Source organism: Mytilus edulis, chromosome 13, assembly GCF_963676685.1.
Source record: "Mytilus edulis chromosome 13, xbMytEdul2.2, whole genome shotgun sequence".
NCBI lineage: Eukaryota > Metazoa > Mollusca > Bivalvia > Mytilida > Mytilidae > Mytilus > Mytilus edulis.
In genome coordinates, this window is record NC_092356.1 from 9,848,129 (window position 1) to 9,863,357 (window position 15,229).

A 15,229-nucleotide genomic window follows, 5' to 3' on the forward strand; every position below is an offset into this window, starting at 1 on the left:
ATACATATGAGGTAAAAGCAAAAGTCAAAATCTAAAACGTTAAAATTTACCAATGACCTTGAGCTCTATTTCAAGGTCATCAATCAAGGACCTCAATTCAAAAGACTCTAGGCCTCTACTTTAATGGTTAATGAGCTATATTACCATAAGACTAATATTAGATATTAAAGGGGGAAAACTTGCATCAAATGTCTACGTACCCTTACGACTAAAAATTATGTGTTATGACATGTCGCAACTAACAATTGTGTGAAAGTGTTTTGTCGATATATTATATGATTTCTTAAAATAAGAGATAACAAAACAAAATCAAAATTTTGAACATTACCTTGACCTCTGACCTTGACCCATTTTTCATTTTTTTGGATGAAAGACCTTTATCACTTATGGTTTTCAAGTTGAAAGTACATTTCATTTATATCAAATACAAAAGTGGAAGTAACTCTCATGGAATCTCTATACGGCTTCGGTCAAAGTTAAACAGAACATCCTGAGGATATAACAAGCAATTTGGAAAAATAAATTTGTCGGTTTCTTTTTTGGTTGTAAAGCCTTAGAGATCACAAGTGTTCGGGGAGATAACTCTTATATGGGAAAGTATTCGGTTAAGCAAGGTAAGTTTCAAAAGCGCATAAACTGTTCGTGAATGATGGTATACCGCACTACCATTTAAGGGTTCTTCCCCACGTGTATTTTCGCCTCGTGCTTCCTCCCCACGTACGTTTGTTGTGTTTGATGTGATACTATCGGAATTTTCGTATCGTTTCAAAAGACGTACCAATGTCAAACGTTTTGCATTTGAATATATCATATTCCAAATATCTAAGCGACATCTTGCGAAACAAATAACAGCGCAGGAAAAAAATTAGGCGGAAGAAAAAAAAATAGTCAGAAGAAAACCAAAAGGTCTTTCCACAGAAAAGTGGAAATACCTAAATATACGGTTAACAGGCGTAATGGCATTTGAAACAAATGTGATGCGATTGATAATTTGGAATCACCTTTTGACAAAATATGTTTTTTAACCTATATGGAAGTTTTGTTAGAACTATGAATCTGCCTTTTAAAGAACAAAATCTCTGACGCTACAAAATTTCAATGAAAAGTGCCTCAAGACGTAACATTAAATTAAAGAATGTTTTTATTCTATAAATCTTGTGTAACGAATTCATCATACAGACTATCTAAATATGAGGATTTTAGACTAGTGATCAAGTCCTTATATTATGAAAAGACTTTAATTGATATATACAAAATAAATTGATAAAAAAAAATTATGTGTTTGCTTTTATGTTTTTTTTTCAAAATCTATCACAAATCGTGTACTATCAATTTCATCAGTTGTTATCTGAGCAAAACATTTCGTGTATTTCTTTAACGGTTTATTATTTTGTTTAAAAGAACGTAACACCACAAGAAACGAATAATAGGATAAAACAATCCTAAATGACAAAATCTTAAATAATGACGGTATACACGTGTTCGTCTTATGTAGACGAAACGCGCATCTGGCGTATAAAATTATAATCCTAGTACTTTTGATAACTATTTACACCACTGGGTCGATGCCACTGCTGGTGGACGTTTCGTCCCCGAGGGCATCACCAGCCCAGTAGTCAGCACTTCGGTGTTGACATGAATATCAATTATATGGTCATTTTTATAAATTTTCTGTTTACAAAACTTTGAATTTTTCGAAATACTAAGGATTTTCTTACCCCAGGAGTAGATTACCTTAGCCGTATTTGGCACAACTTTTTGGAATTTTGGATTCTCAATGCTCTTCAACTTTGTATTTATTTGACTTTTTAACTATTTTGATCTGAGCGTCACTGATGAGTCTTATGTAGACGAAACGCGCGTCTGGCGTATAAAATTATAATCCCGGTACTTTTGATAACTATTTACACCACTGGGTCGATGCCACTGCTGGTGGACATTTCGTCCCCGAGGGTATCACAAGCCCAGTAGTCAGCACTTCGGTGTTGACATGAATATCAATTATATGGTCATTTTTATAAATTTTCTGTTTACAAAACTTTGAATTTTTCGAAATACTATGGATTTTCTTACCCCAGGAGTAGATTACCTTAGCCGTATTTGGCACAACTTTTTGGAATTTTGGATCCTCAATGCTATTCAACTTTGTATTTATTTGACTTTTTAACTATTTTGATCTGAGCGTCACTGATGAGTCTTATGTAGACGAAACGCGCGTCTGACGTATAAAATTATAATCCTGGTACTTTTAATAACTATTAACCCATGCTATTCCTATAGAGTATAGGATGTAAGATAATGGCCTGTATGTGGTCATTTGTTTACCCGGATTAATATCCGAACCACAATTATCCACCAATGTTCAAATGAAGTGGACGTAAGCAATTATAGATAACCGTACTACTCCAACATTGAGAAAAAACATTTGATTCATGGGATTTTACATATTTTTATGATATTTTTGGAATTTATTCGTCAAAATTATCTAACTTAAGATGGTAAAGAAATATAGACTGCGATATATCATATAACAAAGCTATAGTCTAGGGCCAAAATAAGGTTTTTCTTGCAATATCCATTTGCTCTATAAGAAAATTAAACATATATCAGAGTAACAAATGTTCGATACAAGAAGAAATAGTAAAATATAAACAAAAAATTAAATAGCAAGTGTAATTGTGTATTGATGAATTTTGTGATTGAATTCAATTCAAGATAAAAATAAAAAGGTGCTTCTTCACCCTTTCACTTCAAAGGGTCTATTAGGGTCAGCAACACTCCTAATACTTCCAAACCAAATTGATACTTATGTACGGTAAAATAGATTGCGTTCATTAAAATGTCTCAACCAATGCAGACAAATCGAATATTCTGGGAAGTATTAACACCGTAAGATTACCTTCATAATGCTTGATAATGACTACAAAAGATCTTCTCTAAATGGCCTTATAAGGGCATATAACTAGAAACCACACCAGCTTCGGTTAATTTGTGACAAATATCCGGACTGGAATTCAGGAAAAAAGCAGATATTTAGACAAATATTTATCTTTTTACGCATTAACTTCAAAAAGTTAATCGGGTTGATTGAAGTATAATACGGCGGCTTTCCTGCTGTACCTTTAAAACACATCTATATTGCACGTGCAAATAATGCAAGATAAAAAACGATGATTTTTCCGCGTTATTTTCAACTTTTTTTCAGATGCATACTACTCCACATAAAGAACTACTTCAAAAATGCCTTCATAGCTTATAAGTGCAGCGGCGAAATCTGAAAAGACGCTTAGTGAAAAATTTAATTCACCTAGAGATCACACACCTGGATTTTTTTAAATGAAAGAATACATGTTAAACTTATATTTTAAACATGCCGTAGGAAAATCGTTTGGTCGAATTTCCGTAAAAATAGCTTTTTAGGGTGTTGTGTATTGTATAAGACAAAATTCACTGATACACTAAAATAATAATTTTACGAATCACAATATCACGGTTATTTTTTACTTTGCACATGTAAGAATATAACACTGACTATGAAAATAAACAATAATTTCTTTTAAATATGTACCATCAACATTTTAAAAATCGGTTTACTTCAGGTTTTGTGGTTAACACGAGTTTCACCGGTTCAATAGCAGGATAGTAATAAAAACCTTTATTTGCGTTTATTTGGCATAAATAGACACTTTATTATTTACTTTATACAACACAACTTTCATTTGTAACATTTCTTATTCGATTTACAAGACATTTGTAATTCAGATAGGACTCATCAATCCGTAACACAATTAATGTAATTCCGGAATCGCGGTCCGAGACGTTTTTTTTAAATTTATTTCTCATTCTGATCAGTTCTATCACTGTTCAAGCCATGTTTAATTGTTTATATCTGTCTTAACATTATTTTCATATGTGCTTTCTTGCTAATTTCATTTTTTTTTATATTTTGAACATCTAGAGAGGATATAAATGTATTTTTTTTTATCAATATTAACATTGTGTTAAATGATCGTTATATCATATTACGGATCTGTTTAGAAAAATTTTCCGTAAAATGCCACAGTTAGGTTGTCCTTTTAAAATTTGACCCAACAAGTGCCAATAGAGGGAAATCGTCCTTAGATTGGCGTAAATGCATTACTTGTGAGACCAAAAGATTGGAAACAAATTTTCACTGACAAGGGCAAAGCAAGTTTTGTTTAAGGTACCAGAGACATATAATATTATATGTCTCTGAAGCCACTAAAGCAGGGAAAGAAGAGATATATTTGAAGATTGTAGAAGAGTTGTTTTCTTTCAATCATATCATTTCGATTTTTTTTTTAGGTAAAACACCGTAGATCTTGTTGTAAATGATACACAAAAAGTTGAAAGTTCCAAATGAAGTACGAGGTGAAAGAGCATTGAGGACAAAAAGTTTTAAATCGGAAAGTCCATAATCACATGGCAAAATTAAATGACAAAACTCATCAAAAACGAATGGACAAGAACTGTCATATCCCTGACTTAGTACAGGGATTTTCAAATGTAGAAAGTGGTGGATTAAACATGGTTTTATAGCGCTAAACCTCTCACTTTGTTGACAGTCTCATTCAATTCCTGTATATTTACAATGATGCGTGAACTTAACAGACATACTAAATAAAAAAGTTAAAATATGGGTACAGCAGTCATCATCGTGTAACAATTTTAAAAGGAACAATTTAACAGAATACAAAAACATCTATCTACAAATACATTTTTTAATTCGAGTGTCTGACGTCGGAAAATTTTATACGTCACATATTGTTGTCGTTCAATGTTTATACAAACAATTTTAAAATTTCACATGGGCAATGTTAGCATACAGGGTTAAAAATCAAAAGAATGTCAGAATTAATTTCAGAAATAGACCGAGATTTAAAATAGTTCAAAGGTTCTATGGAATTTATAAGAATCCACATATAGTTCATTCCGCGACGCTATTGAATGATTTTCTAATTCATAATAGAAATATATCATAATGACATATTATAGAACAATAACATATTGACGGGATAAACCCAAGTCAGTGATTGTAAATAAACTCAACATAAAGTGGAAATCACCTATAACCTTTCATTACAACTGTCAGAATAACCTGTCCTTGAACATTTAGACCCTAGGATTGTTCTTAGTAGAACTGTCAGAATCACTTGTAGGTAGAACTGTTAGAATCAGTTCTAGGTAGAACTGTCAGAACCAGTTATAGGTTAAACTGACCAAATCAGTTTTAGTTAGACCTATCAGGATACGTTTTAGGGTATAACTGTCTAAAACTGTTTCAGGTAGAACTGTCTAAAATGTTCTAGGTAGAAGTGTAAAATCAGTTCTAGTTGTAGAACTGTCAGCAGAACTGACTAAATCAGTTGTAACCATAGAACTGTCAGCAGAACTCTCTAAAACTGTTCTATCCGTAGAACTGTTTAAAACTGTTTTAGCCGTAGATCTGACCAAACCTGTCAGGATTGTAGAACATGGTGTCACTGAGAAGATTTTAATGTATGTTATGTTCTTTTGACTTATTTATATTTGAGATACATAGTTCTTAAAACTGATCTATGGATAGAACCGATTAAATCAATTCTAGCCATAGAACGGATCAAATCAGTTCTAATCGAGGAACTGTTGTAGTCGTAGAACTGTAACATTGGTCAGTTCTAGGTACAGCTGTCTACAACTGTTCTAGGGCATAACTGTCAGTATCAGTTATAGGTAGAACTGTCTAAATCAGTTCAAGGTAGAACTGAACAAATCAGTTCAAGGTAGAACTGAACTAATCAGTTCAAGGTAGAACTGAACAAATCAGTTCTAGGCAAGAACTGTTCTAGCTAGAACTGTCTAAAAAGGATGACAGTTCTATATAATGTCATAGAACAGTTCTCCTGACAGATTCTGACAGATTTGATGAGAGGGTAGAAGTGATCTACATTGAAGAAACCAGGAATGCAATTTTGTATTTGCACCAAAAGTGACGCTCGAATAAAAAAAGTTAGATATAGTTAAGAATGCACAAGAGCCAGTCAGAAAGAATTCGGGTCATTGATTCAACGGTTTTACAGGATAATTTTACTAAAAATGATAATGGTTAGGTATATGCGTGCTGGAATTAAAGTAAAATAAAAAAAAATACCATACTCCGCAGAAAAGTCAAACAGAAAAGTCCCTAATAAAATGGCAAAATCAAAAACTCAAACACATCAACAAATGGATACCAACAGTCATACACCTTCTTAATGTTCTCTTCTGTTTTCAATTCAATCAATGCCTCCCTACCTGATAAAAGTTATTTGTTGTTCATTTCATGAAAAATCTTTTCTGACCATTACAAGCCAAAATCAAACGACTGTTGAAAAAATGCTAAGATGCATGCCGCTTACAGCAAGCATAATATTATGTTCTTATTTAATAACTTCGTTTCATATTAGGCTTGCGTTTCAATTGTTTCACGAATAAAAAAAAACAGTTAACGCATTATTTGCTCACGAGTTTGGCCGCTCATATAATGAGATAAGGCGATATCTAACAGCTAGGTCCGACTCCTTCCTTGTGAAGAATAATTTAACATCACGTCTTTAGGTTTTCTTTCCAAACCAAAGTCTGGATGAATGAACATATCACCAAAGTCGGCTTTCGGATCGACTCTACAGTTTGTTTGGAAAAATAGAAATCTTACTCATGAATCTGTATTGTTTGAAGATCAACTTTCGTGTGATTTCCTTCAAGATTTGATGTGCACGTACAAAGGAAAATCAGTTTGCAGTAAGGGTTGTGTGTGCTTTAAAAATAATTTATCCTGTACTGAACCTTGTCAATTTCTAGCATCTGACTTTTATGAAAATATCAATACACACCTGACAGAGGTTGATTATGATGATCATGATGATGCTTTTTACGTCTTTTACATGCTTATGACTCAATAAAACTTATTTAACCTTCAGTTATTATCTACTTTATCTGTTATTCATACGTTTTTGTAAGTTTGACAACCAAACCTATGTCCATTTCTTGTGTTATGACGAATTCGACATCACGAACTTCAAATAACGTCAGAAACGTTGATATGATGCTTCTATATTTCATAAACCTTATATATATATACCTTTTGATTGTGGAGAACACATATTTTAGACAGCCTTAGTCAGAATTGAAAATTAATAAAACAAACTAAATAAATACAGCCAATGGACTTGAAATCCATGAAATTACATTCAATCCCTCCTTTACTTGACTTTAAAGTTCTGCAAAGTAACATGTCGTGTTTACACTTCATGTTGATGAAAAAAATAGTACCAAAGTTCAAGGCCATCATTGTATGGAAATAAAATGAAGTCATACATGAAATAAATGTCAAATCTAAGAAGAACGTCCATTTCAATGTTTAGAAATAACGTTGTTTAAAAAAAAACCAGTATTCTCTACAGGCTACATATATTCTGAATGAAAATTGTTCTATGCTTTCTTTATATATTTTCATTTTATTTCTGCATTTTACCCAATATTAACAGTTAGGACAATATTTGTAAATTTAGAATTGTTGACCACTTTCATGGTTACGGCATCACAATGTATATAATTCAGCCGTGTGTTTGGTGGGTGCATTAAATAATGTTTTTTTTTCTGATTCTACTGCTGGTCTATAAAATTTCAAGAGTAACTTATTGCAGTGTATTTGACAATTTTGTTCACAAATTATTATTAGAAGGGGTAAGTTATGAAATTTGTCTACCGAATCAGCAGTGGCGTAATTGTTGTAAGTTGGGTAACGTCAGCTAAGGATGTTTTTAACGTCATTTGTACCAGATTTGATATTTACGAAAAACATTTTTCTGAAGGTGAATAATCGATAGATAATTTAAGACATTAAAATTCCATGAGGTATTAAGGTAATTTAAACTCGTTAACTGAGCGACTTTTTCAACATTCGCGCTCCACTATTTGTATTCGTCCAGTATTTAGTTTTCTAAATATAAGGGTCATAATAAACATGTACTAGACGATCGATTATTTGTAGTTTATAAGTTTAAAATAAATGAGAATTGCAAATAAAATTTAAAACATAAAAAAGCACTTGCATTTAACCTTTGATGTTAAAATCAGATTGTCTGATTATATCAACAGAATGCATATTAATTGAAACTAAACGGTTATTTATGCTTTACGTTCAGTAGTGTTATGCAGTGTTTAAATAAATTTTGTATTCAAGAATACTTTACTTGTTATGAGTACCAAAAAGCAGTGTTTCCACTGGCGGTCGTGCATTTTACGAACCAAACAATATGATTGAATTAAGAAATAAAAAAAGCGGTTCAACATTGTCTATCATGTTTATGTTTTACGTTTTAAGACATGACGACTTTTCCTCAGTAGTCAGAATTGTAACCTTTTAACATGTTTTGATGTTGACAGAACATAAATCATCATCAGCTAACTGGACACAGCTACAAGCATTTTAATAGGTATCCCCAGAAAACTTATAATAAAAGGTGTAAACAAAACTGTGTGGACAAATTGCTGCACATGTCCGTTTAATACGTTGCGATTAGAATTTTAATAAAATAATAGATGGCCTTTCGAAATCTTTTGTAGCGCTGCTGTTTAAAATGGAAGATTCCTAAACTTGCATAATTATGTGGACCTGAAATAATAATTTCTACAAATTATGAAAAATATATTTAATTATATTTATAGCACATTAGCTAAATAGAAACAAACCGATAACAGGATTAAAGATGCTGATGTTTTCGTTACCAAGACAATTATTGGTACTTCGATAACCACGAAAAGGGATCAGTTAGAAAAATGTCTGTCCTTTGCAATGTAATTTTACCGAATCCTTGACTAAAAATATTGTTTTAATTCAGTGCTTATCTATCAAAATGTTGATTTTGAAACAGAGATGTGGGATGTATGTACACTGGGACTTAATAATACACGCAGACGGACATGAGACGAGAGCGCTTCAAATTGAAGCTTAGCTTATCCGCAAAGAAAAAAATCAGTTGGCGAAAAAATGAGAGTTGCGCAAGAAATAGTTGTGGCACTTGTCGTTCAAAGTAACAGAAAATTGCCTGTCTGTTGATTTGTTTTCATAAATCGTTAAAGTACTCTCTAAATTGATTATTTTAGCATTATCATCAAGTTTGTTTTTGTGAGAAAGATTCGAATCGCAATAAGATCAAAGTCTCAAACGCATTTAAACGTTATTCATTATATAACCTATATAGGTCCGTAATCATAATTTATATCTGATTAATATCCTAAGCATTTTCGTTGCTAGATAATTTATGAGACGTTGACTATTTCGGAAAACACAAAGGTGTATCAACTTGAATAATCGCGAGATTCGAGTTCAGGGTTATAAACATATTAAGTAGTCTCTGCCATTTTCAATTTTCTGATATGAAAAACTCGATCTCAAATGAAGCAAGATACTTTCAAATAAAGCCATGCGTTTTTATTTATTTCGGTGTTTTGGGATGATTTTATTACTGTTAAACTTAAACGGTAAACACAACATTACCTCCATCGACACATACCTATACAAAACAAAATCAAAGATAACCTTTCAATTGTTTCTTATAAGAGCATATAAACGCACCCTGACTGAATGATCTTCCAATTGAACAGTAGCAGTACCACTTAACTATCTAAGTCATAAAGGAGATTATAATTATTTTAGCAGCATTTACAGCATGCATTTTAAATTGTTAACCAGATGAATTAATGTCACTGATGACTCTTTTGTAGACGAAACGCGCGTCTGGCGCAATTACAAAATTTCAATCCTGCTATCTATGATGAGTGTATTTACAAATTGAAATATGATGCATATATGATTGATTTTTAAAATATGCCGGATTTATATAACAAATGATATTTATTTACAGTTCAACCAAATTCGGAGACTTTTGATGTCACATTGATGATAGCATTAATAAGGAATATGACGAAACTTTCTCTACCTGTAGCTGGATATGACAAATTACCTGAAAATAAGGATATAACAAGTACGGATGACTTGGCAAGAATTAAATACTACAGAAACAAGATGTCTCATGTCAAAGACGGGAAAATCGATTCCGCATTTTTCATTGCTGCATGGAATGATGTCAGTGGGGTAAGATTATAATTTTGTGCCTAGTAATGACAATAGGGTAAGTCTATCATTTTAAGTTGTTCGTCAATTTCTAATCATGCTGATCAGCTAAAATTGAAATTAGTAATCAGAATATATTGAACAACAAAAATACTTAAAAAAAACTGGATAAATCTTGGACTTCACAATTGCAATTTCATTGTATCTAAACTAGTATGGTTTGTTGTCAGTTAATGTGTATTTAAGGTACATTTGTACATGATTCAACACAAACAAGTTTTGTGGTCTAATGTACACCATTTGTTAACTTTTAATTGTCAACTTAATTATTAACGTTAGGCAGCCAAAACTGCTTCATACCAGAACTATAAATTTAACAAAATTATGGGTCAGGACAGTACTCAGAGTTCAAGGCATACTTGTACAATAAATAAAAGGTATGCATTTGTTATGGACTTGCATACAGTATGTAACACTATTTTAAACATAAAGCCCCAGTCACACTGTCAAGTTTATGAGATTTGAACAGCGGTATACTACTGTTGCCTTTATTTACTACGTTTTGAAAGTCTACGTTTCAACTACCTTTTGAACAAAAGTGTCGCGTTATTTTTAAAAACTAGGTTATCTAGGTTTGTGCTACGTTTTATCACGTTTTGCTACGGATTCGTACGTGTAGACCCACGTTTTCATCACGCATTGATACGTTTCGATACGTATTAAGCACGTTTTTTTTGCGTTCCGTTAAACTTTGTTACGTATTTACTAGGTTTCTACTTCGTTTCAATTTTCGCTACGTTTGTTGTTAATTTTTCAAAACATATGGGGCAGGTCTAGTTTTGAAAAAAGGATCACTACGTTTCGATACGCTTCGTTTCGTATATTCCTGTTTCGCTACGCTTTTAAAACGTAGTAAAACGTAGCACTTGAAACGTGACAGTGTGACTGGGGCTTAACAAGCACATTTTAAAGCGTGGTGAGCTTAAATATTTTTTTTAATGAACAGAACTTTTGTCGAAAATCTATACTAAATGTTTGATTAGTATGCATTGATATCAGCGTTGAATTCTTACATTCATTTGAATATCTATCGAAATCCCACAGGACGTCTTATTAACGATAACATCCTGCTATCTTTATGATTTAGGTGTCAACTACATCATTTAAACTCTTATCTCTAAAGCTTTCGGAAGTGGATGTTTTCACGAATGCAGACAATTGTTGAAGAAAAGACAACTCGGATTAGCTTATTGAACTATGGCGGATGTACTGGTTTGAATATTCATAAACAGGATATGTATTTCCCCCGATCTGATATCTATCGATATCCTTATTTCATGAATACATCGCATATGAATCTATAATATTTATATCCCAATATAAATTCAGTACGTATAGGAAACATGTCCACTATTGTTCAAATGACTTAGTCGGTTCTCAACTTACATGTACGACTCATCCCTTCCTATCTAAATCAAAAACCAATCCCAAGATAAACTGGGCACAATATGAAGAGGTCTAAATATGTCCAACCTGATGACCGATTTTTTTGAATGATGAGCAAGTAAGGTGCTCATATTCGAAAATATCAGTTCACCCTTATTAGGATTTTTTTTATATCTGCTGTGCAGCCACACCTCTTTGCCGATAGTTTGAAATTATACATCACTCAGATGAACAACGCATTTTTTTTTGATTCAACGATTTTATTAAATAATCATTTATGCTTCAAAAACAATTTACTTCTATCAATTGCATGATTTTACAGGTGGTCCTTTTATTTATTTGAATAATCATAATGATAAGCTTCTACTTTTAGATATTTGGATGATATATTGGCTCTAAATAATGACGACTTCAGTATGTATACTAAAGAAATTTATCCTGTAGAACTTACTTTAAATAAAGCTAATGATAACAATGACCACTGCCCTTTCCTCGATCTTGATATCTATATCATAAACGGGAAGCTTAATACAAAAATTTATGATAAAAGAGATGATTTTTCATTTCCTATTGTTAATTATCCATTTTTAGATGGTGACGTTCCCTTGTCACCATCTTATGGTGTTTATATATCTCAACTTGTACGATTCGCTCGTGTATGTAACAATGTATTAGATTTTAGCGAGAGAAATTTATGTATTACTGAAAAATTATTACACCAGGGTTTTCGATATCACAAACTGGTCAAAACATTTACTAAATTTTATCACCGGTATAAGGAAATAATTCGTAAATATAACTCAACATGCAGACATCTTATACGTTCAGGTATTTCACATCCAAAATTTTATGGAAATATTCTTTATAAAGCACAAAAATGTCAGTATTCTCCTCAGAAACTAACAAAACCTTTAAATAGACTTATTAAAAGGGGATATAGTTACGATACTGTTGTCAGGTCATTAAAGATTGCATATTTTGGCTTTAACATTGATTCACTGATAGGGTCTTTGCATCGGAACTAAACACATTTATTTCTAAAAAAACAGTTGTTGGCATGACACGGGTTATGTTCTTCTCATATATTTTATGATAGTATGATACTAAACCCCTAACGGGAGGGATTGTACCTGATATTCATATGATGAAGACATAATCTTTCAATCAGTTTAATTGAGGTCTGGAGCTGGCATGTCAGTTAACTGCTAGTAGTCTGTTGTTATTTATGTATTATTGTCATTTTATTTATTTTCTTTTGTTACATCTTTTGACATCAGACTCGGACTTCTCTTGAACTGAATTTTAATGTGCGTATTGTTATTCTTTTACTTTTCTACATTGGCTAGAGGTATAGGGGGAGGGTTGAGATCTCATAAACATGTTTAACCCCGCCGCAACTTTGCGCCTGTCCCAAGTCAGGAGCCTCTGGCCTTTGTTAGTCTTGTATGATTTTAATTTTTAGTTTCTTGTGTATAATTCGGAGTTTAGTATGACGTCCATTATCACTGTACTATTATGCATATTTTAGGGGCCAGCTGAAGGACACCTACGGGTGCGGGAATTCTCGCTACATTGAAGACCCATTGGTTGCCTTCGGCTGTTGTTTGCTCTATGGTCGGGTGGTTGTCGCTTTGACATATTCACCATTTCCTTTCTCAATTTTATTCTGAATGTTGCTGTACAACCATATACGCTTTAAATGGAGCGTTATGTTTGTTTGTCTGTGCGTCTGTCCACTTGTCTATCCGGAATAAGGTTAATGTTTTTGCTAAAGGACAAATTCGGCATAATCCTTAATCTAGTATTACTCACTGAACATTGACATTCACATAATATTGAACTAAAAATTACATGTTACACTCATAAAACTATAGAATGCACTTCTGTATATATAGTCAATGGAATTTCTCTAAAGAACTAGTTTACAGCTACAACTATTCCACTTTACTATGAAGTATTGTAAAAAAACTATATCCTAGAATAGAAAGTTGATTGATATGCACTACTATTTTATTCAAAAGTCAACATGTATGGCTACGCGACAAATTGTCAACAATTATATACCTCGAACACTTTTAATAGCTTAAACTTACACTCAAATTTTGTACTGCCTTTTCCTTAACAATGAGTTTTCTCAAAATTCAATTTCGCCGCTATTTATGTGTATTAAACTGGTAACATTCCCAAGTTATATATGATATGCAACATAGAGCTAATCTTGGAACCACTATGCAATCAGAACAAAATATCTATGAATATAATATATCTTCCAACTAGTGGCGCAGTGTGTGAGACAGCTGTATGTACAAAGTGCAACCCCTGTAATGTATGGAAAATACTGAAACACAGGATACCAATGTCTTTAAAAGCATTTGAAACGAGTTTCTAGATATTTTAATGTTATCGAAATCATTGTGTCAATTCATGTCTTTATACTATACATGTTATACTAGATCGAGTATTGCATATTTGATTTTTTTATCATCTATTGCTCATCTATAACGTATTATCGACAAATTTGTTTTCAGTCAGTGGTTGTTGATCACAAGCTTATTACCTTTCGAGTTTTTTGCCAACGTTAAGGTAACAAGTACGTAAATGGCATGTCCGGCGATTTTAAAAAGAATTTATAAGCACGTAGAACTTTTAAAAAGATAATGAAAAATCGAAAAATTTAAGTCGGTAACCGATCTAGTTTCCGAGTTCCAGACATTTGAAAATGGAAAGGAAACAACATAGTACATAGAGATAACGTCAAATTTGAACCAAAAATAAGAAATTTCAAGCTTAATTTTATTCTCCAGTTAAAACCAATCCTACAATTTTTCTATAAAAATTAAATATTTTTAAGGTAATTTTTTTCCTTTCTATTGATATATAATTTTTAAGGGGTCACCGAACTCCTTTTTCATATATCAGCCGTTGAAATGGTGCTGCTGACGGGAAAAAGGAAAAAAAAAATCATGACGTCGCCGAAAGGATTACGCAACGTCAAGGCTATATCAGCAGAAATGTCAAGACATCGACCGCTTTATTATATTTTTTTTCAGCACTACTAATGCGCTATAGAGCATTTTATCATGTCTGAAAAAAGGACGAATTACCTATTATTAATTTGTCAGTGATTATACAAGACCCTATGTATTTATGACTAGTTGAAACTATTTTATTATTTTTAATTTAAACTAAATCTGTGTTAAGCATTGTGTATAAGTTTCCTAACATTTGATTGAGGCAAAGTAAAGTTAGAGAACAGAAATCAATTTTGGAACGGACGGACGGACAGACAAGTGTAAAACTTAATGCCCCCTCCGCTACGGCGGGTGCATAATAAACACAACAGTAAAATCTTATTCACCCGATACTTACAGAAGGTCATGCATATAAAAAATATAAAATTATGTTTCAATGGCACGGGAACGGAACACAAACATAGCCACATACTTCAATCACAATATTACTGGTCATTTGCAAACTTAATTTATGTGTTTATGACGCGAAAGGAGATGTGCGATAAATTTAAATTATAGGCAAAAGCCGAACAAAAATAGTTTTTAAAGTTTGATGCATATTATCACTACTTTGTTCCCTATCGTTGGTTTTGGTCCATTATTATAGTTACAGCAATGCATAGATGTGAATATTTAAAAACAAATGTATATAAAT

General features: G+C 32.3%; 1 protein-coding gene across 1 annotated transcript in view; it reads left to right on the forward strand.

Annotated features, from left to right (window-relative positions):
* LOC139500631 (ankyrin repeat domain-containing protein 17-like) overlaps nucleotides 1-15,229 on the forward strand; it is a 46,700-nt gene that overhangs the window by 20,425 nt on the left and 11,046 nt on the right. Inside the window, exon 3 of the mRNA XM_071289387.1 lies at nucleotides 9,909-10,138. Within this exon, the coding sequence (XP_071145488.1) occupies nucleotides 9,909-10,138 (230 nt within the window). The remainder of the gene's footprint in view (nucleotides 1-9,908; nucleotides 10,139-15,229) is intronic.